Here is a 23,779-nt window from a genome sequence, read left to right on the forward strand (position 1 = left end):
TATTATTTATTTTGTATGTAAAACTTCCTTTACACTCTGGCTTTTACTATTGTTGTACTACCACTCACGAGCTGATGTACTGATTTAATTCTCAAAAAGGCATTTGCTTGATAGCATATATTTATATTTGTAGTTTGTTAACATGTTATTTTCTAAAAACTGTTTAGCTTGTATTTTGAGGGTTTTTTTCCTTTGTAAGTTGTATATCTAAGCAAATAGAGTTTAGCTACACATTTCAGAAAAAAAATGGAAATATCTAGATAATGACTTTATAGCTTAGTTTTGGGACATAATTGACTATTAGTATCTTTATGCATGGAGCTTCTCTGGTGGCTCAGTTGGTAAAAAATCCACCTGCAATGCAGGAGATCTGAGTTCGATGCTCAGTGTAGGAGACCTAGGCTTGATCTCTGGGTCAGAAAGATCCCCTGGGGGAGGGCATGGTAACCCACTCCAGTATTTTTGCCTGGAAAATTCCATGGACAGAGAAGCCTGGTGGGCTACAGTCCATGGGGTCAGAAGAGTCGGACATGATTTGGTGACTACACACCACCATGACCATCTTTATGTATAATGGTGATTCTTAGTGACTCAACCATTTAGGGGTCATGGAAGCCTTCCTAATAATCTGCAGAACACTAGAAATATAGTTCTTCATTTTTTAAATATAAGACTAATAAAACATTATTCCAGAGGTTTTCACTTTTTCCTCCAATAGAGAGTTACTTCCTGAGAGGGTTAAACTAGGAGTTACTTAAAGCTACTAAAATATATTATTTGTAAGGTAAAAATTAGTGTTTCTTAAATTTAAAATAGTTTAAAAATTAATTTAAAATTTCATTTAAAATACTTAAAATTTCAAGTACTTCAGAGTCAGTATTCTCCTCGAGTCTGCAGCAATATGGCAAAAATCATTCTACTCCAGATGTAATGAGATGGTTGGGTTTCTTGCAATTTTTGTGGAGAGCGTTTTAATAGGGTGTCATTAGTGTTGTGAATTGGTTACAGTTTTCAATTGCAACTTTCTTATATTTGTTAATTTATTTGTCAAATTATTCTTTGATTTTTTAAAATGCTTTCTTATGTTGTTGCTGTACTGTTTGTATTTGATTGCAATTTTGTTTCTTTATAGTTTTTTTCTGAGCTTTTTTTTTTTGTACTTCCCTTGGGGTGGGTTTGGGAGTTCTTTCATCCTACAGCAGCAGGATTCTGTAATGTGTGAGACTTGTTACTGTAAGAAGTTAGCCAGATTACTGAACTGGTTTAGAGTACTTTAACTTCCTAATGTTACATGTTCAAAGCCACACTGGAATGTATTTAGTTTTTATTCCATTTCTCCTTTGTTCTTTTACCTGTTTTAGAATCATCTGGACAAAAGTTTCCCTTGATATCAGAGCCACAAGTGTCTCATTTAAAACCATGGGCAAAGATGCAAAGAAGTATCCTATCGCTATTCAGAGATAGTATTGCTGTTGATAATGTTCCAGAATTATAATTTCTCCTTTAATTAAAAAAAAAGCTGCAATACATTCTATACTGCTTGTTGAATGCATGTAAAAAATGCTAATAGCATATAACCCATTTCTTCTAATAGATGATGCTTAGTCTGAAAATTTGCATTAAAATAATTTTGTGGTAGTTTGTTCCAATAAGATGGAAAGTTCTAATAGGTAGAAATCTTTCTATTGAACTTACTATGATAAACTCTGATTACTTTAAAAAACTAATGAATTTTGAATTAATGAATGCACAGAGGTCAAAATGGATAAGATCCTGCTGTGGAGTCTTCTATTGACTTTTTCTGGAAGTCAAGCCTCAAGCCCCTTGGCTCAAAGAAATGCTGAATTTGTAGTGGATCTTTATCAAGCTGTTGGTTTATCTCATAAGAACAACATCATAATTTCACCTCTTGGAACAACTTTGGCCCTTGGAATGGTACAACTGGGAGCAAAAGGAAAAGCACAACAGCAGATAAGACAAACTTTAAAATTTCAGGACACCTCAACTGGTAAAATTTTTCCACATGATTATTTACACTGGATAAGATCTGGGCAAATTTATTTTTAAACTATTAGAGAAGCTAAGGGTCATACAACTTTAGTAAATTTTGAAAGTTATAAAATTATAATAATATGGAGAATTTTAAATGCAAATAATTATCAATGTAAGCAATTTTATTAAGGAAAATATTACCAAAATAATTTATAAAAAATTGATTCTATATACATAAAAATTGTGACTATGTCTGTATATTTTCTTCTGGCCTGCTTTGGCCAGTTTTCATTGAGATCATGGTATGTGTGCATGTGTGTGTGTATAAGTGGATATGCTGCTGCTGCTAAGTCACTTCAGTTGTGTCCGACTCTGTGTGATCCCACAGACGGCAGCCCACCAGGCTCCCCCGTCCCTGGGATTCTCCAGGCAAGAACACTGGAGTGGGTTGCCATTTCCTTCTCCAATGCAGGAAGTGAAAAGTAAAAGTGAAGTCGCTCAGTCGTGTCCAACTCTTAGCGACCCCATGGACTGCAGCCCACCAGGCTCCTCCGTCCATGGGATTTTCCAGGCAAGAGTACTGGAGTGGGGTGCCATCGCCTTCTCCCATAAGTGGATATACACCCATATATATGTATACATATATTCTTCCACTAGCACTTACTGTGTTCTGATTTCTTTTTTCAGATCATGCAATTGTTTCAGAGTATATTTTTATTTTTTTATTATTTTTTTTTAATTTTATTTTATTTTTAAACTTTACATAATTGTATTAGTTTTGCCAAATATCAAAATGAATCCGCCACAGGTATACATGTGTTCCCCAAATGCTTCAGTGACCAACATCACCTAGAAATCTTTGTGTCTCATTATTTTGTAGGCTTTTAAAAGATAGTTTTTTAATTGAAATTTAACTTTTTCACTTAAATGAGACCAAGAAAAAGCATTTACTTATACAGTTTCAAAGCTTATTTAATAGCTTCTAAATATTTTTTTAAAAGAATCATTTACATGACTCATCAGAGACCCTTTTGTGTATGAGCAGTTGTTAATCTAGTCTCTCAGTGGCCTACATGAGACATTGTGTAGACACTTTAGTGCTGTTGATCCCATGTTAAGGTGTGGTTGTCCATCTCCCTAGCTATCCTGTGTTTCCAAGTTCTATAATGATTTGAATTTTAAACTTTTATATCACTGTCAGATGTCATATCCTAAATATTAGACGCAACATACAGATTTTTTATTTGGGTATTTAATCACTGTAACTGTAACTAATTTCAGTATGTCTGCCCTAGTGTAGAATAGTTGTTGTTTAGTTGCTAAGTTGTGTCTGACTCTTTTTGACCTCATGGACTGTAGCCCACCAGGTTCCTCTGTCCATAGAATTCTCCAGGCAGGAAGACTGGAGTGGGTTGCCATTTCCTTCTCCAGGGGATCTTTCCAACCGCATCTCCTGCATTGCATGCAGATTCTTTTCACTGAGCCACCAGGGAAGCCCAGCATAGAGTAGTTACATTTAGAAAACTGTTTTCCTAAGCAAACAATTTACAAGGTTCCATTTGCTTCATTTTAAAGGCAGTTTTATGTAGAAAAGAAACTGATGATAGTGAAGTTACTTGACAGAGTTGTCCTTTGTGGATAATGTAAAATGAAGTCACTGTATTCCGGATCTGGTCTTCATTGTCTGTGTTAATTTCAGTAAATCCCACGACACAGTCCCAGAAACATTTATATCACATGATATTGCTTTGAAAAGTAATAGAACATTCATGAAAATATGTAAAGTTGATTCCACGGTAAACTAGCAAAATTAGAGCCTTTGAAATGTAAATTACTTTAAATGAATTCATCTTATAGAGGAACATGGGAGTCTTAACAACTCTGGATTGTGAACATAATAGTAACAATGCTAAAACTATCAAATATATATAGTGTACCAGTCACTGTTTTACGTACTCAGTATACTTTATTTTATTTACTTTTCACAATTACTCTGTGAGCCAGACATAAACCTGCTATACAGATGAGGACACCAAGAAAGGTTGAGTAACTTGCCCAGAACTAATTCCAAAAATGATTCACTGAGGGTTATAGCTCACAAAAGCAACAATGAAAATTTTAATATTTTCTTTGAAAGAATATATACACATAATTAAACATTAACTTTGTAACATACATAACAAAATCTACCAAATTTGCTCTCTCTTGTTGTTGTTGTTGTAGTTGTTCAGTCACTCAGTTCATGTCTGACTCTTTGCAACCCCATGGACTGTAGCATGCCAGGCTTCCCTGTCGATCACCATCTCCTGGAGCTTGCTCAAACTCATGTCCATCGAGTTGGTGATGCCATCCAACCATCTCATCCTCTGTCATCCCCTTCTCCTCCTGCCTTCAATCTTTCCCAGCATCAGGGTCTTTTCTAATGAGTCGGCTCTTTGCATCAGTTGGAACTTCAGCTTCAGCATCAGTCCTTTCAATGAATATTCAGGGTTGATTTTCTTTAGAACTGACTGGTTGGATCTCCTTGCTGCTATCTCTTATACTTTGTTAAAGGAGAGAGGCGCAGATGGTGGATAAGTGCAAAAAGAAAAGAAAGACCAACCAAAAAGGGAGAAAATATAAATATGAAACTCTGGAAAATTTTTAGAAAGAAGTTAAGAAGGAGAGCAGTGAGAAAAAAGTGCAGGAAGATGAAAAGAAAGAGATGCAAAATGATTTCAGGGTAAAACAAAGGGTGCAACAGATCAGAAGGTAGTGCCTGGCAGGGCCATACTGGAACTCAGGGCAAAAAGAAAAATCAATAATTATGATCTTGCCTTTACTTTAAATTTTTATGTTTTGTTCATCGTGGCTTTCTTTGTGTTAATATTGATATTTAAAATACATTTCAGTAAAATATTGTTTATCCTGATCACTGAATGTGTTGCCATCTCCTTAAACTTTATGCCAAAATGAGGGTCTCATTGACCCATCTTGGTCCTGGCCCTGCCTTCAGTTCCCTCTGATTGTCAAATGGTGCTATCTGTTGAATCAGGCTATATTTGCCTTCCCTGCTACCAACCTTTTTCATAACCTGCTTACTCTGCAGATGGGCTTAAAGCTCCTGGCATCCTACCCACCCTGGGGCTCTCAGTGTCCTCACTTACTCTTCTTTCCCCATTGCTAAAACAATCTGTTCAAAATTTACCTTCTCCTGTTTACTGAACATCTGATAATACTCCATTTTGCTTTGCTTCTAATAAAGCTGCTTATTAATTGAAGACTAACTTAAAGGTGTTTCTTTATTCTAAGCAGTTTATGGAAAGAGAACTGCCATGAACTCCTGGCTTGGTTATGTGTCCAAATGACCCTGTGATGGGCCACCTTTCAAGCTATCTTATCTCTCTGGATTTTAGATTCTTCATTATAAAATGAGTTTGGATTAGATGATTTCTATGGGCTTCCCTGGTGGCTCAGATGGTAAAGAATCCACCTGCAATGCCGGAGACTTGGGTTTGATCCCTGGGTTGGGAAGATACCCTTGAGGAGGGCATGGCAACCCACTCCAGTATTCTTGCCTGGAGAATTTCCATGGACAGAGGAGCCTGGGGGTCTACCGGTCATTGGACCACAAAGAGTCAGACACGACTGAGCGACTAAGCACTGCACAGCACACACGGACCTTTTAGCTAAAACAATCTATAATCCTATGACTGTCTTTGTTTTCATCTTTGGATCTCTCACATTGTACACACAGTTGGCCTTAAGGCTTTCAATAGCAGGAGAAGTAAACATGTACCAAAATTTAGAACTTTTTTGGAGGTCTGATACAACCAAACCAGAGTCACATTCACCAAAAGTCACATTCACTCCATGACCTGTAGGTTTTCCATGGCTCTATTTTAGGAAATGAAATTAACTTACTGCTTATTAGGAGCCATGTATATATATTCTTTTTGATCTATGCTAAAAGAAGCTATTAATCTGTAAATTAAATTTATAAGGCAGATAACTTTATATTCTCCAAACTTGTGCTATTGGTTATATTTTTTCATTGACTTCTGAGTCCAGCAATTTATCAAAGAGCAGCTGACTGTCATACAGTCTTAGACCTAAAGTACATGACATAAATTTATTTGCTCTGACAAATGAGTTGGAACTATTTTTTTTCCTCCTCTCATTTTTTTCTCCAAATCCTTTAAAGATGTTCATAAATTATGAACTTCTGAAAATTGGTTTCAAAGTTTGCCATTTTATTCCTGACTTTAATTAATTCTTTTGGAGAAGCTCTCATGTCTTCACTCAGAAAGTCCTCTTGGTAACTTTTCAGCTATTGAGATAATATTTCAGCTTCCAATAGTAAGAAGTGATTGCATCTGAAATAATTGTATAAATAAGTAAAATAGATTAACATTCTTCATTACGTAAGGAATTCCAGGGTTGTAAAGAATCACTGATATTCTTCAGATCCAATTATATGGAAGAGAGTTTTTGTATCTAAAATTGTTTACGTCTGTGTCTATATCCCCATGAATGGAGAATCATGGAGTTTGAAATGTAATGCGATATACCTTCCGAGTCTGTTCTGTGGTTATGTAGGCTGAATTTGCACAAGAGAACCTTCCCAGATGGCTCAACAGGGTTTGACCCCTGGGTTGGGAAGATCCCCTGGAGTAGGAAATAGCAACCCACTCCAGTACTCTTGCCTGGAAAATTCCATGGACAGAGAAGCCTGGAGGGCTACAATCCGTGGGGTCACAAAAGAGTTGGACACAACTGAGCCAGAACAAAAGGACAAGTGGGGACTGAAATGTGGCCTTCACTCAGCTGGACAAAATATGAGGTAATGGGGATGCTGTGCCCCCACAACTACCCAGTGAGAGCACAACTTATTTGCACAAAGATGTCCTATGGGCTACTAGCTCTCTGATATTAATAAAATGTTTACACACACATGTACACATCTGATTTCCAATAGACACCTCATAGCAAGTTCCTCTCGGTCTTTTATTCTTTATTCAGTGGACATTTCCCAATGATGAGCCATTTGTGTTTTCTTCTGTAGAGATAAATTGCATGCAATCAAATTTTAAGTTGTGAAAGTGGTATTTTCAGTATTTAACTCAAAATAAACAAAGGCTCTGAAGAACTGTGGATTTGAAATGCAGTTCCCTGATTTAATGATTGAGTTCCAAAATGAAGCCAGAAGGAAATATAAAATATTGGTGCCCTCTGGTAATAAATTGGAAGCCACTGAGCAACGATCAGAGCTGAATTCTTTCATAGCACATACACTTTCCTGAAAACACTGTAGTCAGAATGACCCGACGATAAATAAGTATAGACCAACAGTGATTCTTAGCTGACTCTAACAGATGCATTTGGCTAGTGGTTATAGTTGGAATGGTTAAATATTTTTATTGTTCACATAGACAACCAAAGTATAGAGACTCATGAACCTGGAGAAATAGGCAATTCTGATCCTTAGCATCTCTAGAGATGATTACAAGGGTTACCTCATAAATTTCAAAACATGGACAGGCACAGTTCCTCATATGAGAGCAATTCTTTCTTAAACTGAAATAAAAGTAGTATTGAAAAGGATTGTTTATCACTGTCTTAGCCCTCATCAGCATTCATTAGTATACCTCCTTCACAAATATCTCATATTATGCATAGGATGAGATTCTAAAGATACCTTTCCAACAACTAAGAATGAGCTAAATTTGACTAAAAGAGGGAGTTTCCTTCAACCTTTTTGAATGCATATTCTCATTTTTGACGAATTTCAAATTTACATGGACAATTTTTTTCCTGTAGGAGAGCTAGTTTCTCTACAAAATGCATATTCCACAAGAGATAAATGCTTAAAATATTTATACTAACTTAGAAAATGTCGTTAGTTGTACCTTAGGGTGCTAAAAAATGGTGATATGAATCAGAGTGCTTAGAAGTAAAGCTGAGAAGCTGTTGTTTTTATGTTGTTCAGTATGTCAGTGTACATTATAATTATTTTTCAGGAGAAGAATTTTCTGAGCTGAAGTCATTTTTCTCTGCCATCTCAGAGAAAAAACAAGAATTTACATTTAATCTTGCCAATGCCCTCTACCTTCAAGAAGGATTCACTGTGAAAGAACAGTATCTCCATGGAAACAAGGAATTTTTTCAGAGTGCCATAAAACTGGTGGATTTTCAGAATGCAAAGGCTTGTGCAGAGACAATAAGTAACTGGGTAGAAAGGAAAACAGATGGTAAAGTTTCCCATTTCCATAAAGTCATTATTTGCCATTGTATTCATGGTTTTTAATATACTAAAGTAAAGAATGATTGAATATTTTCCGATTAAACTGTGGCTTAGAGGGATCAGTTCCTCTGTTTTGCTTCCCTGTTATTCAAATTAACACTGAATTGTGAAATAGAGAGACATTGTAAGCGGCTTTGAAAAGTATACAGATTTTTTCTTTTTTGGACAGGTAACCTGTTTAAGAATTCTTACAGGAAGAATTTTAATAGTAATCTTTTATTAAAGTGTGTTTTTTAAAGTATGACAGCAGGAATAATATCTTTGGCCAGATAAGACTTAAATCTATCCATCTCAGATGTTTTCTTTCCCACATAGACTGTAAATAATTAACTCATATTCATTGGATGTGTTAATGTTTCATAATAAACATTGATAGTTCTATCATAGAGTTGTAATCTAAACTTTTAAGTATAAGCTAGCAGAAATTCCAAAGGCACTACTTAGAGACATAGTAGAACACAAGTTTAAGCTCATACAGATCTGAGTTCAAATCCTGACAAGTTCTAAGCCATGCCCCATTTAAAATGAAGATACTATTATAATGTTTCAGGATTATTGAAAGATTAAAAAGAATGTGTGTGAAGAGACCAGTATATATCAGGCCCTCAATTAATAGCAACTTGTTTCTTCGTTCATTCATTCTGCTATTTAAACCAAAAAAAATCTGTGATGTATAAGATGAGACTCTGTTGTACGTGGGGAGCCTCTGATGGAGAAGCAGAAGTTGAAAGTGTGAGATGGGTATTGTGAGCGCTGTTCACAGGCAAGCACTATTACTGGGATACACATTAAGAACATCCGTAGACAGCTCCATGGCAGCTGATCATGCTGTGGACTCATAGCTTTGAAATACTCATTAGACATAAAAATCAGAGACTGATTTTTTAGAAGAGGAACATCACATTGGCAACTCCATTCTTATCCTTTCTCAATGGTCAATGGCTACAGATGCAACAGCAGAGAATTTGAGTGGACCACTAATTTATTAATTCTGATTGACTTGCTGAAGAACTTAGAAATAGTTTGAAAAATAACAACAGATATGAAGAGATACTTGATTTTGTTCTTTCTATCTGAAAAGCAATTTACACAAATGATTTCACCAAAGAGCAGCCATTGCTAGGTCTGTCTAAATTTGTCTAAGATAATTCCGTATCTCCTGTTTCCTAATGAAGTCCTGTTTGTACCCGTTTTTTTGTGAATATTTAATAAAGCTCCTCCTTAACTCCTCCAAAATTGCCACGTTTAAATGATAAAACACCCTATTTTTAATTGATTAGCAAGATAAATTTTTGTTTTAATTTAATTTAAAGCAGTTCTTTGAATTACTGTTGCATGTTTCTTTTTGCCTCTTCCTCTATACCCTCCCCAGGAAAAATTAAAGACATGTTTTCAGGGGAAGAATTTGGTCCTCTGACTCGGCTGGTTCTGGTGAATGCTATTTATTTCAAAGGGGATTGGAAACAGAAATTCAACAAAGAGGACACGCAACTGATGAATTTCACTCTGAAAGATGGCACAGCAGTCAAAATTCCAATGATGAAGGCTCTTCTGAGAACGAAATATGGTAATATGGAAAAAAACCACACTCTAAAGGACAACTTTGGGAATTGCTAAGTATATTAATATTTTATTTTCTCTGTTTCAGGTTATTTTTCTGAATCCTCCATAAACTACCAGGTTTTGGAATTACCTTATAAAGGTGATGAGTTTAGTTTAATTATCATACTTCCTGCAGAACACATGAACATAGAAGAAATGGAAAAGCTAATTACTGCTCCTCAAATCCTGCAATGGTTCTCTGAGATGCAAGAACAGGAAGTGGAAATAAGCCTTCCTAGGTTGGTAATGTCATTTTATCACTCTGGTTCTTATGTTTTCACTTACAGACGGATTTCAATAGCTGGCTGAAAAATAACTAATGCTTAAAAAGCCTATTGACAAAAATAAAAAGAAAAGCCTGTTCGGAATTGTTACTCTACTTTATGGATACAAAGTGGGTCTGAACATTGCCAGCATTGTTTTGCCATGAGGAGGATAGAATTTAAGTACTCAATATTCTCTGAAAGGAATGAACAAATATAAGTCTTCAAAACAGAATGCTGGGATTAAAAAGAATTATTACTCTTTTTATTATACAAACTTATTTTTCTCTAACTTTTTTTTTCTGGTTGAAATTTAAAATATTTTATCTTCTCTTGTGTTTAAGGAAAATAAAATTCCCAAGACACTTGTGATATTATACACTTAAAAAATATGTTGTTACCTTTGATAGAGGGTGCTCTCTGTTCAGTTCAGTTCAGTTCAGTTGCTCAGTTGTGTCTGACTCTTTGCAACCCCATGGACTGCAGCACACCAGGCTTCCTTGTCCATCACCAACCCCCAGAGCTTACTCAAACTCATGTCCATTGAGTCAGTGATGCCACCCAACCATCTCATCCTCTGTCGTCCCCTTCTCCTCTTGCCTTCAATCTTTCTCTGCATCAGGGTCTTTTCCAGTGAGTCAGTTATTCGCATCAAGTGGCCAAAGTATTGGAGTTTCAGCTTCAACATCAGTCCTTCCAGTTAATATTCAGGGTTGACCTCCTTTAGGATTGACTGGTTGGATCTCCTTGCAGTCCAAGGGACTCTCAACTGTGGTCTTCTCCAACACCACAGTTCAAAAGCATCAATTCTTCAGTGCTCAGCTTTCTTTATAGTCCAGCTCTCACTATAGTAGTCCATACATGACTGCTGGAAAAATCATAGCTTTGACTAGATGGACCTTTGGTGGAAAAGTAATTGGTCATAACTTTTCTTCCAAGGATCAAGCTTTTTTAAATTTCATGGCTGCAATCACCACCTGCAGTGATTTTAGAGCCCAAAAAATAAAGTCAGCCACTGTTTCCATTGTTCCCCCATCTATTTCCCATGAAGTGATGGGACCAGATGTCATGATCTTAGTTTTCTGAATGCTGAGTTTTAAGCCAACTTTTTTACTCTCCTCTTTCACTTTCATCAAGAGGCTCTTTTGTTCTTCTTCACTTTCTGCCATAAGGGTGGTGTCATCTGCATATCTGAGGTTATTGATATTTCTCCCACCAATCTTGATTCCAGCTTGTGCTTCATCCAGCTCAGCGTTTCTCATGATGTACTCTGCATATAACTTAATTAAGCAGAGTGACAATATACAGCCTTGACGTACTCCTTTCCCGATTTGGAACCACTCTGCTTTTCCACATCCAGTTCTGACTGTTACTTCTTGACTGGCATACAGATTTCTCAGGAGGCAGGTCAGGTGGTCTGGTATTCCCATCTCTTGAAGAATTTTCCACAGTTTATTGTGATCCACACAGTCAAAGGCTTTGGTATAGTCAATAAAGCAGAAGTAGATGTTTTTCTGGAACTCTCTTGCTTTTTCAATGATCCAGCGGATGTTGGCAATTTGATCTGTGGTTCCTCTGCCTTTTCTAAATCCAGCTTGAACACCTGGAAGTTCATGGTTCATGTGCTGTTGAAGCCTGGCTTGGAGAATTTTGAGCATTACTTTATTAGCGTGTGAGATGAGTGCAATTGTGCGGTAGTTTGAGCATTCTTTGGCATTGCCTTTCTCTGGGATTGGAATGAAAACTGACCTTTTCCAGTCCTGTGGCCACTGCTGAGTTTTCCAAATTTGCTAGCATATTCAGTGCAGCACTATCACAACATCATTTTTTAGAATTTGAAATAGCTCAACTGGAATTCCATCACCTCCTCTAGCTTTGTTTGTAGTGATGCTTCTTAAGGCTCACTTGACTTCGTACTCCAGGATGTCTGACTCTAGGTGAGTGTACTCCAGGATGTCTGGCTCTAGGCTCAGATAACTACACCATCATGGTTATCTGGGTCATGAAAATCTTTTTTGTATAGTTCTCCTGTTTATTGCTGTGACCTCTTTTTAATATCTTCTGCTTCTGTAGGTCCGTCCATATTATTTGTCCTTTATTCTGTCATACTTCTTTCCCGATTTGGAACCACTCTGTTTTTCCACGTCCAGTTCTAACTGTTCCCTTGGTATCTCTAATTTTCTTGAAGAGATCTCTAGTCTTTCCCATTCTATTATTTTCCTCTATTTCTTTTCATTGATCACTGAAGAAGGCTTTCTTATCTCTCCTTGCTATTCTTTGGAACTCTGCATTCAAATGGGTATATCTTTCCTTTTCTCCCTTGCCTTTAGCTTCTCTTCTTTTCTCAGCTATTTGTAAGGCCTCCTCAGACAACCATTTTGCCTTTTTGCTTTCATTTTCTTGGGGATGGTCTTGATCACCACCTCCTGTACAGTGTCATGAATCTCCATCCATAGTTCTTCAGGCACTCTGTCTATCGATCTAATGCTTTGAATCTGTCACTTCCACTGTATAATCATAAGGGATTTGATTTAGGTCATACCTGAATGGCCTAATGGTTTTCCTTTCTTTTTTAAATTTAAGTCTGAATTTGGCAATAAGGAATTCATGATGTGAGCCACAGTTAGCTCCTGGTCTTGATTTTGCTGACTATATAGAGCTGTATAGACTGTAAAGAAGGTGTATAGACTCTATACACCGTTTAGACTGTATAGAGGGTATATATATATACACATATATGTATAGACTGTATAGAGAGTGCTCTGCTGCTGCTGCTAAGTCACTTCAGTCATGTCCGACTCTGTGCAACCCCAGAGACGGCAGCCCACCAGGCTCCCCCGTCCCTGGGATTCTCCAGGCAAGAACACTGGAGTGGGTTGCCATTTCCTTCTCCAATGCATGAAACTGCGACCCCCTGGACTGCAGCCTACCAGGTTCCTCCGTCCATGGGATTTTCAAGGCAAGAGTACTGGAGTGGGGTGCCATTGCCTTCTCCAACAGTCATTAAATTATAAGTAGGATCCTAGGATAATATTTATTATTGGGGTATATATATATATATTTAAAACTTCTCATTTTTATGCAATTTTAAAGGTTACTTTCCATTTATAGTTATTACAAAATATTGGGTTCATTTTGGATAGTTATTACAAAATGGAAATCACAAACACATATCTCAAGAAGCCATCATTATAAACACTAACTTCTTGATATCATGCTTCTGGGAGACACGAGAAACTTCAGAGCAAAAGATGTGTCTAAATAACTCTCAACCTGAATTTTTAAAAGGAGAGATGTCTAATAGATTATTTTCCATCCTGTCATTCCTATATTTTTCTTCAAACTTATCAGGGCCTTCATGTGCCCTGATATGCAGTGCCCCATTTGCCTGGCTCTCTGTCTCTCCACCTGCTTGACTTTTCTTTCTGTTTGTGCTTAGCTAGGATCTAGTTAGTTGTTTGAATTGTACTGTCACCAAACATTTGCCATATTTTTGTCACCCCTCTTTGCTCCTTTGTAATTTTCTCTTCATCCTGAATCCTCAATCTACTCAAAAAGTCTCTTGGGTTCCTTAACTACTGATTTTGTTAAGGAAAAGCCCCAAAGCAGTCACTGGCCTCCCTTAGGCTGCAGCTTAACAATCCATCTTCAGAGAATGTTCTTTTCTAACACTTTACCAAGACTTTACTTCTGCTCTCCAGGTACTGCTTCATGTTGATTATCTTACTCTCAATGTATGTCTCAACTCCCTGTTTCTTAAAGAAAACATACTATTATGTATACTCACCTCTCTACACTTCATCTCAAAAATTGTATGAATCTTTGCTAAACTTCTCTTCCTCTATCTTCATTGATACTCAGGAGAAAGAAGTATCCTATGCTTTCTTCACCTTAACTCTGGGCTCTTGATCCACATATTTTTAATCATCTCTTTTTATTAAAAACCTTTCTTTCTTTAACCCCTCTGGCATTACTTTTATTTATTTTTCTCTCTTTCTGTGAAATTTTCCTGCTCCTTGACTTACACATTTTTTCTTTCTGTCCCAGGATAATGTTTATCAGATTTCATTTTCAGAAATTTCCTATTCCTACTCTCTTTTTATTTTTGTTCCTTATATTTCATGTCTCTAATATCCAACTCTTAAGTTCCAATCTCTATTCTAATTCTCTACTGTCTATAAATCTCTATCTGGATGTTATTTGGTCTTTCAGAGTATTTTTTTAAGCTCCTACTATGTGCCAAACATTGGGTATATAATGGTGTATGTGACAGATAATTTGCTTATTAATCAGAGAAATAATAATTTTTGAAATTGTTTATTTTCAAATTTACATCTCTCTCTCTCTTCCCTTTGGGAAGATTAGTAGAAAAGGACATACATAGAAAGCCCTGAGTTTGAGGAGTGTCTATACTATTTACTAGCAGTGGGGTCTTAAGAGAGTCACTGATGTCTTGAGTTGTGGTTTTATTAGCACAGAATGAGATAATGGCATCTATAACCAAGATGGCTCCAGCTTCTTCAGTCTAGATATCAAATGTCTAAGTAGGAATGCGATAAGTTCCAAGATCAATTGACAGTAGAAAATATAGACTTTCACCAGAATTTCTTTCTCTACCACATTAGGAATCCCCACAGCAATGGTTCATAGTCCACAAATCCATTTAGACCACTGCAGTCTGGACAGCCCTTTTCAAACTTCAAGACCTGTTATTAGCCTCTCCAAACTGTAGCCACGTTTCTCATACAACTTCTCCCATAGTGTGGACACAGACTTTGCTTTTAATTTCTCCAAGAACAACTGCTATGAGCTGAATTATGTGCGTCTCAAATTTGTATGTTGAAATGCTAACTCCCACTACAACAGAATGTTTTCTTATTTGGAGATAGAATCTTTGTAGAAGTAATCAAGTTAAAGTGAAGTCAATAGGGTGGACTCTAATCCCATGTGACTCCTTTATAAAAAGGAGAAATTTAGACTCAAAGATACACAAACAGGGAAGGTGTTATGAAGAGACACAGGGTTAAGATGGCTATCTACAAGTCAAGGGGAGAAGCTGGAATAGATGTTTTCCTCACAACTCTCATAGGAAACCAATCCTGCAGATGCCTTGATTTTGAACTTCCAAACTACAGAACTGCGAGACAATATGTTTCTGTTATTTAAGCCACATAGTTTGTGGCACTGTGTTAGGGTAGCCTTTGACAAGTCCATACAAGCAAGATCAACTTCAATGTTTAACTAAAGTCTACTGAAATCTAATATGGGGCTTCCCTGGTGGCTCAGACGGTAAAGAATCTGCCTGCAGTGCAGGAGACCAGGGTTCAGTCCCTGGGTGGGGAAGATCCCCTGGAGAAGGGTGTGGCTACCCAATGTAGTACTCTTGCCTGGAGAATTCCATGGACAGAGGAGCCTGGCAGGCTACAGTCCATGGGGTTGCAAAGAGTCGGACATGACTAACACTACTAAAATATAATAATAAAAAAGGCTTATGAGGTGAAAAGTAGTTTAAAACCTGTTTCCAGGGATGAATATTCCTAGAAGAAGAAAAAGAGAAGTCACTCAGTCGTGTCTGACTCTTTGCGACCCCATGGACTGTAGGATCCTCGGTCCATGGAATTTTCCAGGCATGAATACTGGAGTGGGTTTCCATTTCCTTCTCCAGGGGATCTTCCTGACCCAGGGATCGAACCCAGGTCTCCCGCATTGTAGGCAGACACTTTACCGTCCAAGCTACCAGGGAAGCTGAATATTCCTAGAGTGTAGGCCATTTCTTTGTACTTGGAGTCTTCTGTCTGTTACTGTCCTTAGCCTACCATTATCATGATGTCAGGGCCCACTAATCCAAAAGGGGTATCTTTCCCATCTCTATCAGCATTCAGAATCCTCCAACTTTTCCTAGCATAAAAAGAAGGTAAGCCAGATTTTCTTCCATCCCCTCTTAAGCTAGATTCCTAGTTACGATTAGAATCTATAGCAGTAGAGTTCAACCCTCATTTCAAATTCCAGACACCAAAGATTTTTTAAAAAATGTGGTGGTAGCTTCCATTACACTATCTCATTACATACTTCTACTCACAGCACAAAGCCTAACAAGTAGAAAATGCTAAATAAGTGACTTATTTTCTTTGGACGATATCTGCTCAGCCAGCAGCAAATGGGAAAGAATTCCTCTGACTTTTTAACCTCCATCCCTCCTATTTCCTTGGTCAGGCCCTTCTCCATGGTGTCTAACCAGTATTTTCTCATTCATCCTTCAAGGTTCCCTTAAATAAATTGCATGTAGGTTTCTCAACATATTCAGTTAGAATCAACCATTCCTTATTTTTATTTCCATAACACTTTATGCAGATTTACACTATAGCCTGCATTACGTTGCGTTTTCATTTCTTCATCACATTCTTGTCTGTCTTATTAAAACGTGGGTTCTGTGACAGCGGCAGGCCATAAGGTCAGCGGACTTATGGTCCAGTCCATAGGACAGTGGCTTGTGACATTTTGGCTTCCATAGTCCCTAGCACATTTCATGGTGCATATTAATAGTATGGTCTTCCCAGGTACAGCTAGTGGTAAAGAACCCACCTTCCAATGCAGGAGACATAAGAAGTGGGAAGATCCCCTGTCAGAGGGATGGCAACTCACTCCAGTATTCTTGCCTGGAGAGTCCCATGGACAGAGGAGCCTGGCGGGCTACAGTCCATGGGGTCACAAAGAGTCAGACACAACTGAAGCGAATTAGCACATGCACACACATTAATAGTATATTCTGGATTAATATTATTGGGTTAAATTACATAAATGTAGTCAAAGAGGTTCTATGTTATTTCCATTTATCTAATTTTAAGTATCTCAGAAATCAGAATTCAATTTCTTAGTCACTCTCGGATTCATTCCTTGTGAGGATGTCAGAGAGGCCATCCTCCTTCCCATCCATGCAGCATAACGAATGATAGGATATCAGTTATTTCTTGGGAAACTTCTCTCTAGAGAAATAAAAATGAGATATTTAAAATTCACAAGACTGAAAATTCTGTTATCAATTATTCAGTCACATTAATACAACATTACATTTAAAATGTATTCCATTTTCTCTGAAAGGATGAGTCTTCTGATTTCTTAAAGGAATGATTTGCTTATGTGTTAAGTTCATGAATAATTTTAGTCTATCAGGATGCATGTATTGAATTAAGGTTCCTGAGTGCTCAGATCATGGATTGAAAGCTCTGAAATACATTTCTCTCAAAATGCTTTCTCTCAATAAAAAGAAAATTACCCATTCAAATCTGTGGTCAGTGCAGAAGAGGAAAAGTTGTACAGGCTCAATAAAAACTTTTGGGTGAACTTACAATTTTATATTTTATTACTCAATGCTGTGATCCTTTTATATTTGAATGAGTGAATTATAGTTTCAAACTGATAGCTAAAGATTTTGACGAAATAGATTAGGGAATTTATTAGTTTTCCAGAGCTGTTGTAACAAAGTACCGCAAACTAGGTGACTTAACATAAGTTTATTTTCTCAAAGTTCTGGAAGCTGGAAGTCCAAAATCAAGAGGTCAGTAGGACCATGCTCTCTTGGAGACTCTGTGGAATTTTTCCTAGCCTCTGTCTAGCTTCCGGTTGTGGTTTATCATCCTTGGTGTTCCTCTTCTTATAGAGCCATCATGCCAGTCTTTCCCTCTGGCCATCTTTCTCTAAGTGGCATCTTCATTTCTTGTAAGTCATATTGGATAAAGAACTGGCTCTACTCCAGTGTGATCCTCTGATCTGAAACACATAGACTGCCAGATGTTTCTCCTGCAAAGATAGGTTTATTTGGGATCAACAGAGAATTTCAATTTGGAATCTGTAACTATGGCAAGCCACATGCAAGTCCTCCAAAGGCAAGGGAAGGAGAATGATTATATATAGGAGAAGAAAGTTGGGAGGGCTGTAGTAGACAAGGAATCCATGATTTTTCATAGGCTGAGTCCTTCCCAGTAAGGAGGAGGAGTCTTTATTCTTTTAGTTGGGCTCTGCTATTATCTTCACAAAGCATGTAGGCTCCCTCTTCTCATCTCCCAACTTTATTTAATTGCTATTTTGGTCTGTTAAATTTTTCACATCCTCAACTTAACTAATTATATCTGCAATGACTCTGTTTCCAAATAAGGTCACATTGTAAGCTGTTGGCAGTTAGAGCTTTGACACATGAATTTGGGGTTGAGGGGATACACTTCAACACTTAACATCTACTGTGCAAAATTTTGTCACCATAAAAATAAATAAACAAATGCATCTTTGATGGCAAAATTCAGTAAATGTCAAGAAAAGAAAAATTAATCATAAGAATGCTTGTATATAAGCAACAGTAGGCAAGAGTGTGTGAGTGATTATAGTTATTGTTAGAAATAGTATAGAAACAGTTCTTCCTCTCTTTGATGTATGACTCATTTAGATTTGAGGCCAATAGGACAGAGCATAGTCTAAAAACACTAGGGTGGTTTCCATGTTTACTATTTGTAACATACTGGATACCTAATTTTGGACATTATTCTGCAGTTGGATACCAACAATCACATTACCTTTTTCTAAATTTAATATGAAATTTTATAAACATCTTAATAGTTAGATTTCCTAGGTTGATGAGTCTAACACACCCTTATTATATATCAGATTCTTCACTGCATAAGAAAAGGTTTGAGATTGTGTTTTTATGATTGTGTATATGTGCAAAGTTAATCATTTAATACATGTAAATAAGATAAACAAGAAACTTTCATCTACATCCATTTTAACTTTGTAAAGCATTTAATATTTACATTTTAATACTAAATGCTACAGTTCTGTAGTCTGACTTGGTTATAAATTGTATTCCACAGATAAGGAAACTGTCACTCAAAAAGTGAATTGATTGACATTCAGTTAAGTTCTGGGAGACAGGTTAGCTCTCATTTCCATTGGTTCATAGCCTTATGATACTATTATTAGTTTACTACTATTAGAAAATGTATTTCCTGTTCAAAAGCATAGATTGATTGGGACCCCACTATGAACGATGAACTGAGAAACACGCAAAATGATAGGCAGGATTTCTATTGAGAAGAGAGTTGCCACTTAGGTGGGGTGGTACAAGATTTGCACAAGTTTACTAATAATTAAATACTGAAAGAATGGTATAAGTTAGAACTTCAAGGTTCATGGAAAAAGAGAGGAGAGAAGAGAGAGGACGCACCAGAGACTGGAACTGTATAAACAAAGGCTTCAGTAAAAGGAAGGATTTGAACTAGGCTTGTTGTAAACTTGTTGAGGTCAGAAGCTATGCATATTTCCTTTCTTGGTACCATAGCAGTGCATGCATCTGAAAGATAGTAGCTGTTCAATTTGTTGCTTAATTTGAATAGTCGTGATGTTTGGGATGTGTTAGAGAGGGAAAGACTGAAACCCAAAAGATGTTAAGAAATCACTGCAACAATTCAGGCACTCAGTAGTGAGCACTTAAGAGAGCGGCTTCACTGGGAATGTAAATGGCAGGTGATGCAGAAAGACATTTATTGAAGTGTATGACTAAGTACATATGGGCTAAGAAGGAATAGATTATTCTGAGGTTTTAAGTTTGATTATAGGAAAATGAGAAGATATTGACTTATTTTCTTCTTTCATAGCAGTCCTTAATCTGGGCACCATGGATTTCTAGGATTGCAGAGTAGAATTCAGAGTCCCTGAGGCTGTTGAAATTATTAGCAAGTTTATGAGTTATTAGGGAGAGTCTAAGTTTTTGGCAGTCTGAGTCTTTGAACTTATTAAATACTATGCTTTTATTCAAAAGTATAGTGATAACTGGGATTCCCTGGTGGCTCAGACTGTAAAGAATCTGCCTGTAATGACGGTCCTTGGGGTTAGAAAGAGTCAGACACGACTGAGGAACTAACACTGTCACTTCACGTTCACTTTCATAGTGATGACTAAGCAAGAGCCGCAATTCTTCAAAGAAGTATCCCTCTTTAAAGATATTGACGGATGTGACATCTCACAGTATCTTTTATCAACTGTTGAATCAAGATTATGGAGAATAGAACATAATATTGTAGACCAAGAGCTTTGTCATCTCCATACTGAAAAACTTTGTCTTGCCTAAGATTTTTCTCTTACTGTTAGATGAGAGACTGACCATACCTGCCTCTTAGGGTTGAAAACCTTTGTCTTGCCTAAGATTTTTCTCTTACTGTTAAATGAGAGACTGACAATACCTGCCTCTTAGGGTTGTTCTCATTATGAGAACATGTTTGTTGCATTTTTAGTACTCAGTATATCATATTGTTGGTATTGTTTATTATTATTATTCTCATTCAGCTTTAAAATTTCTTGACAATCCATTATAGTGGATTGCTTTCCCTGTTTGCCATATCTCACTTAATCACCACCATAAATTTGATAGAAATCTATTTTTAATATTTAGGTTACAGTTGATATAGAGACAGGTAAATGCCTTGCCAGAGGTCACACAGCTAGCAAATGGCAGAGTCAAAATTGCAGGAGTCAGGAAATGCTTGTGTAAAGTGGGGCAAACATGAAGGAGGGCACAGAACAGAGCAAATGGCCAGTGACATGATGAGCAGCTAGGTAAGCTATGCGACGCAGCAGTGCCGCAGAGACTCAGAAAGAGATCACACATTCCATAGGACACCATGTTCTTGCTGGGCTAGTAATCCATCCCAGGTTGGCCAGCTTCAGATCTCTGAGTGCATGAATGTGAACTGTGTGTGGGTGAGAGAACATGACCTCAGGGAAAATTAGTTTGGGTGTGAGAGTAGATAAGTTATGACCAGCTGCAGTGGTGCTTACAAAGGTTCATTTACTTTAATCTATCAGACACTGATACAAAGCAGAATCCAAGTTTACATTGAACATTGTCCAGATAGGTTTCCTATGTGACAGAAAGCATTTTTAATTCAGCTCTCAAGGCTGATAGAATATTTTATACACACACACACACACACACACACACATGAAAGTGACATAATAGTCCAAGCTGAACACTGTCAAGGACTGTGTTATTTTTTATCCTTGTGGGCAGCCCTAAGACTTGGTTTGGTTGTTTCTAAGCCTGAACCTTTCAGTGACGGCTCAAGGCCACTGTATCAAAACTGGGATTCCAAACAATTAAGGATAGGGACCTTGAAGGAAAACAGCCAAAGACATTTTGTCATTAAACAAGAGTCCTGTGTATAAAGGAGGAGAGACAATAGAAATCCACAGTCGGGCCTGCAGACCAGGAGTGAATCCTTCTTCAAACAGAAATTCTAAATTGTTATCCTTTGTTTTCTGCAGCTTGAACTTGTAGGAGACCACTTTAAGCACAATGGTTGCCTATGGCAGTAAATTGCTGCCTTCTAAGAAGGTGTATAATATTTACATACGCTAAAACATTCATTTCATGATTGCTTACTTGGTCATTGTCTGTTGAGTCTTTTTTGCTGCTCATTCTTTAAGCTTTAGCTGTATTCTTTTGACAATTTTAGAGGAGGGTCAGGGAAAAGAAAGAAAATGAACCACATCTAGAATAAGTATTAAGACTCACAAAATTTGGAGGAGGTACATAATTAACACTATACATATATGTATTGGGGCTTCCCAGGTGGCACTTGTGGTATAGAACCTGACTGCCAACGCAGGAGACATAAGAGATGCGGGTTTGATCCCTTGGTCGGGAAGATCCCCTGGAGAAGGGCGTGGCAATCTGCTCCAATATTCTTGTCTGGAGAATCCCCTGGACAGAGGAGCCTGGTGGGTTACTACTGTCCATAGGGTCACACAGAGTCAGACACAACTGAAGCAACAGCACAGCACAGCATATATATGAATTGATCGAGATTACGATTTTGAATTATATTTTGATTAGAAGGCAGTGGAGGTTAGCACATTAGCTTTAATTCCTGTCTATCTTGTCCTTGGAAATCAACTTCCTCAAAACCTACACTTTCTTATATGTTAATGGGAATAATAATGCTCACTTCCCAGGGTTTCTGTGAAGATTAAAAACTATAATCTCTATTAAGTACCTAACACATGGAAGTGCTACTTCACACCTGACTGTTCATGGCTCCAATAATTATGGCTAATTAGAAATTGGCTGCAGATTATATTTTATTAAATGGTTGAATGGGTTTCTATCACTGTAGATTTCATTGCACTATATTATGAGCAAGACTGTTACTTAAATGACTCTCTGGTATAATTAGGCCTTATTAGAGGTTGTAATAATCTTGCAGTATTCTTGTCATTATTCCCAAATCATTGGACTATTATACTAAAAATAGTCAAGTTACAGATGGACTAGAACATTTATCCTCCACCTTTTAGAAGCCCATACTCCATTCTGTATAAAAAAGAGTGTGCTAATTAAAACAGAATAAAAGCACAACCCCAAAGCCTCAAAACCATCATGCTACATATTATCTTTCTTAGCAGGAAGTTAAAAAGAAGTTGAAAATGATTGGCATAAAACAAGTTATTTTCATTATCAGTAGGTTCTAACATGCACATTGTGAGTTGTGCCACAATTATGCACAATTATGTTCTGGAATTATGCAATTCCAGTTAGCTAGGGTTCTGAATCAAATAACATCTTCCAAAAGTACATAATAATTTGCCAAGAAATCATTTAGACTCAGTAAATTTTTGCTACAGCATGTTCCTTGTTTTGAAGAATTATAATTATTGTAAGAAGCTTGTTCAGTATTTGGCAATTTAAAAAATAATTTAATTAGACTGATTGTGCAAGCTAATTTCTAGCCCCAGATGTGGGCCTGTTAGCTAAGTAAGGTTCCTGTGCTTAAGCAATCATGTCTGCATCCACACCAGAAGGTACCAACCAGGGCAAAGGTCCAGCAAAGGAACAGACAGAGCTCCTGGGGCAGGAACCATCCTGGGATTGCCCTGAAGTCGGAAATAGACTTAGCTCCCTGTTGAAGGACTTTATACTCTTTTCTTTCATGAACAAAATTTCCAATCTGGTTGTAAAATGTAGATAGATGCTTTTAGCATCTATAAAGTCAATAATTTAGCTTTTTTTTTTTCTTCCATTTTTTTAAAATAGAAGGTGAGGGTCATAGATTGCAGTTAACATGGAATCATAGAAGGTCAGTGCCTGAGAGGATCTTTGAGATTCTTTGGTGAAGTTCCCTCTTCAGGCAAACTGATGCTTGGAGACTTGCATAGAACCTAGAGTCTTAACTTAGGGCCTTGCATTAGAAGTACTGGCAAGCTCTTTCTTTTTTTCCCCTCCTATAATTTTCTACTCTATTTTACTGGAAAGAAATTTAGTCCCCCTTCAGTCTTTTACCTCTCTACAGGGCTTATTGGAAAGATGTTAGGTATGTCGTAAATTGAAGGAAGTCACATCAGCTGTGACAGTGGATATGAAAGGATCATAGGCTACTAATGCCCCCTTTCTGTACCTCAGTAGCCAACGATCTTTTTAATGAACTGTTGGCTTCTGTTTCTGGCTCATAATATCTTGGATGCCTGCCAGGAACGATCTTGGATAATGTGAAAAAAAACTTGAGTGTGTACAGTTGCTGGAGGGAAGTTTTACAGTTTTAGGGAAGAAGCCAAATAATCGAAAACTTAGAACTCTCACCCTGTTTTGTTGGGTAAT

General features: G+C 37.2%; 1 protein-coding gene across 1 annotated transcript in view; it reads left to right on the forward strand.

Moving 5' to 3' along the window:
- The first annotated feature begins 489 nt into the window (after positions 1–489).
- Positions 490–23,779, forward strand: part of SERPINI2 (serpin family I member 2) — a 34,708-nt gene continuing 11,418 nt past the window's right edge. Inside the window, exons 1-4 of the mRNA XM_006077284.4 lie at positions 490–2,008; positions 7,992–8,222; positions 9,648–9,842; positions 9,924–10,116. Coding sequence (XP_006077346.2) covers positions 1,762–2,008; positions 7,992–8,222; positions 9,648–9,842; positions 9,924–10,116 — 866 coding nt within the window. The 5' untranslated portion in view covers positions 490–1,761. The remainder of the gene's footprint in view (positions 2,009–7,991; positions 8,223–9,647; positions 9,843–9,923; positions 10,117–23,779) is intronic.

The sequence above is a fragment of the Bubalus bubalis genome, chromosome 1 (assembly GCF_019923935.1).
Source record: "Bubalus bubalis isolate 160015118507 breed Murrah chromosome 1, NDDB_SH_1, whole genome shotgun sequence".
Taxonomy (NCBI): Eukaryota; Metazoa; Chordata; class Mammalia; order Artiodactyla; family Bovidae; genus Bubalus; species Bubalus bubalis.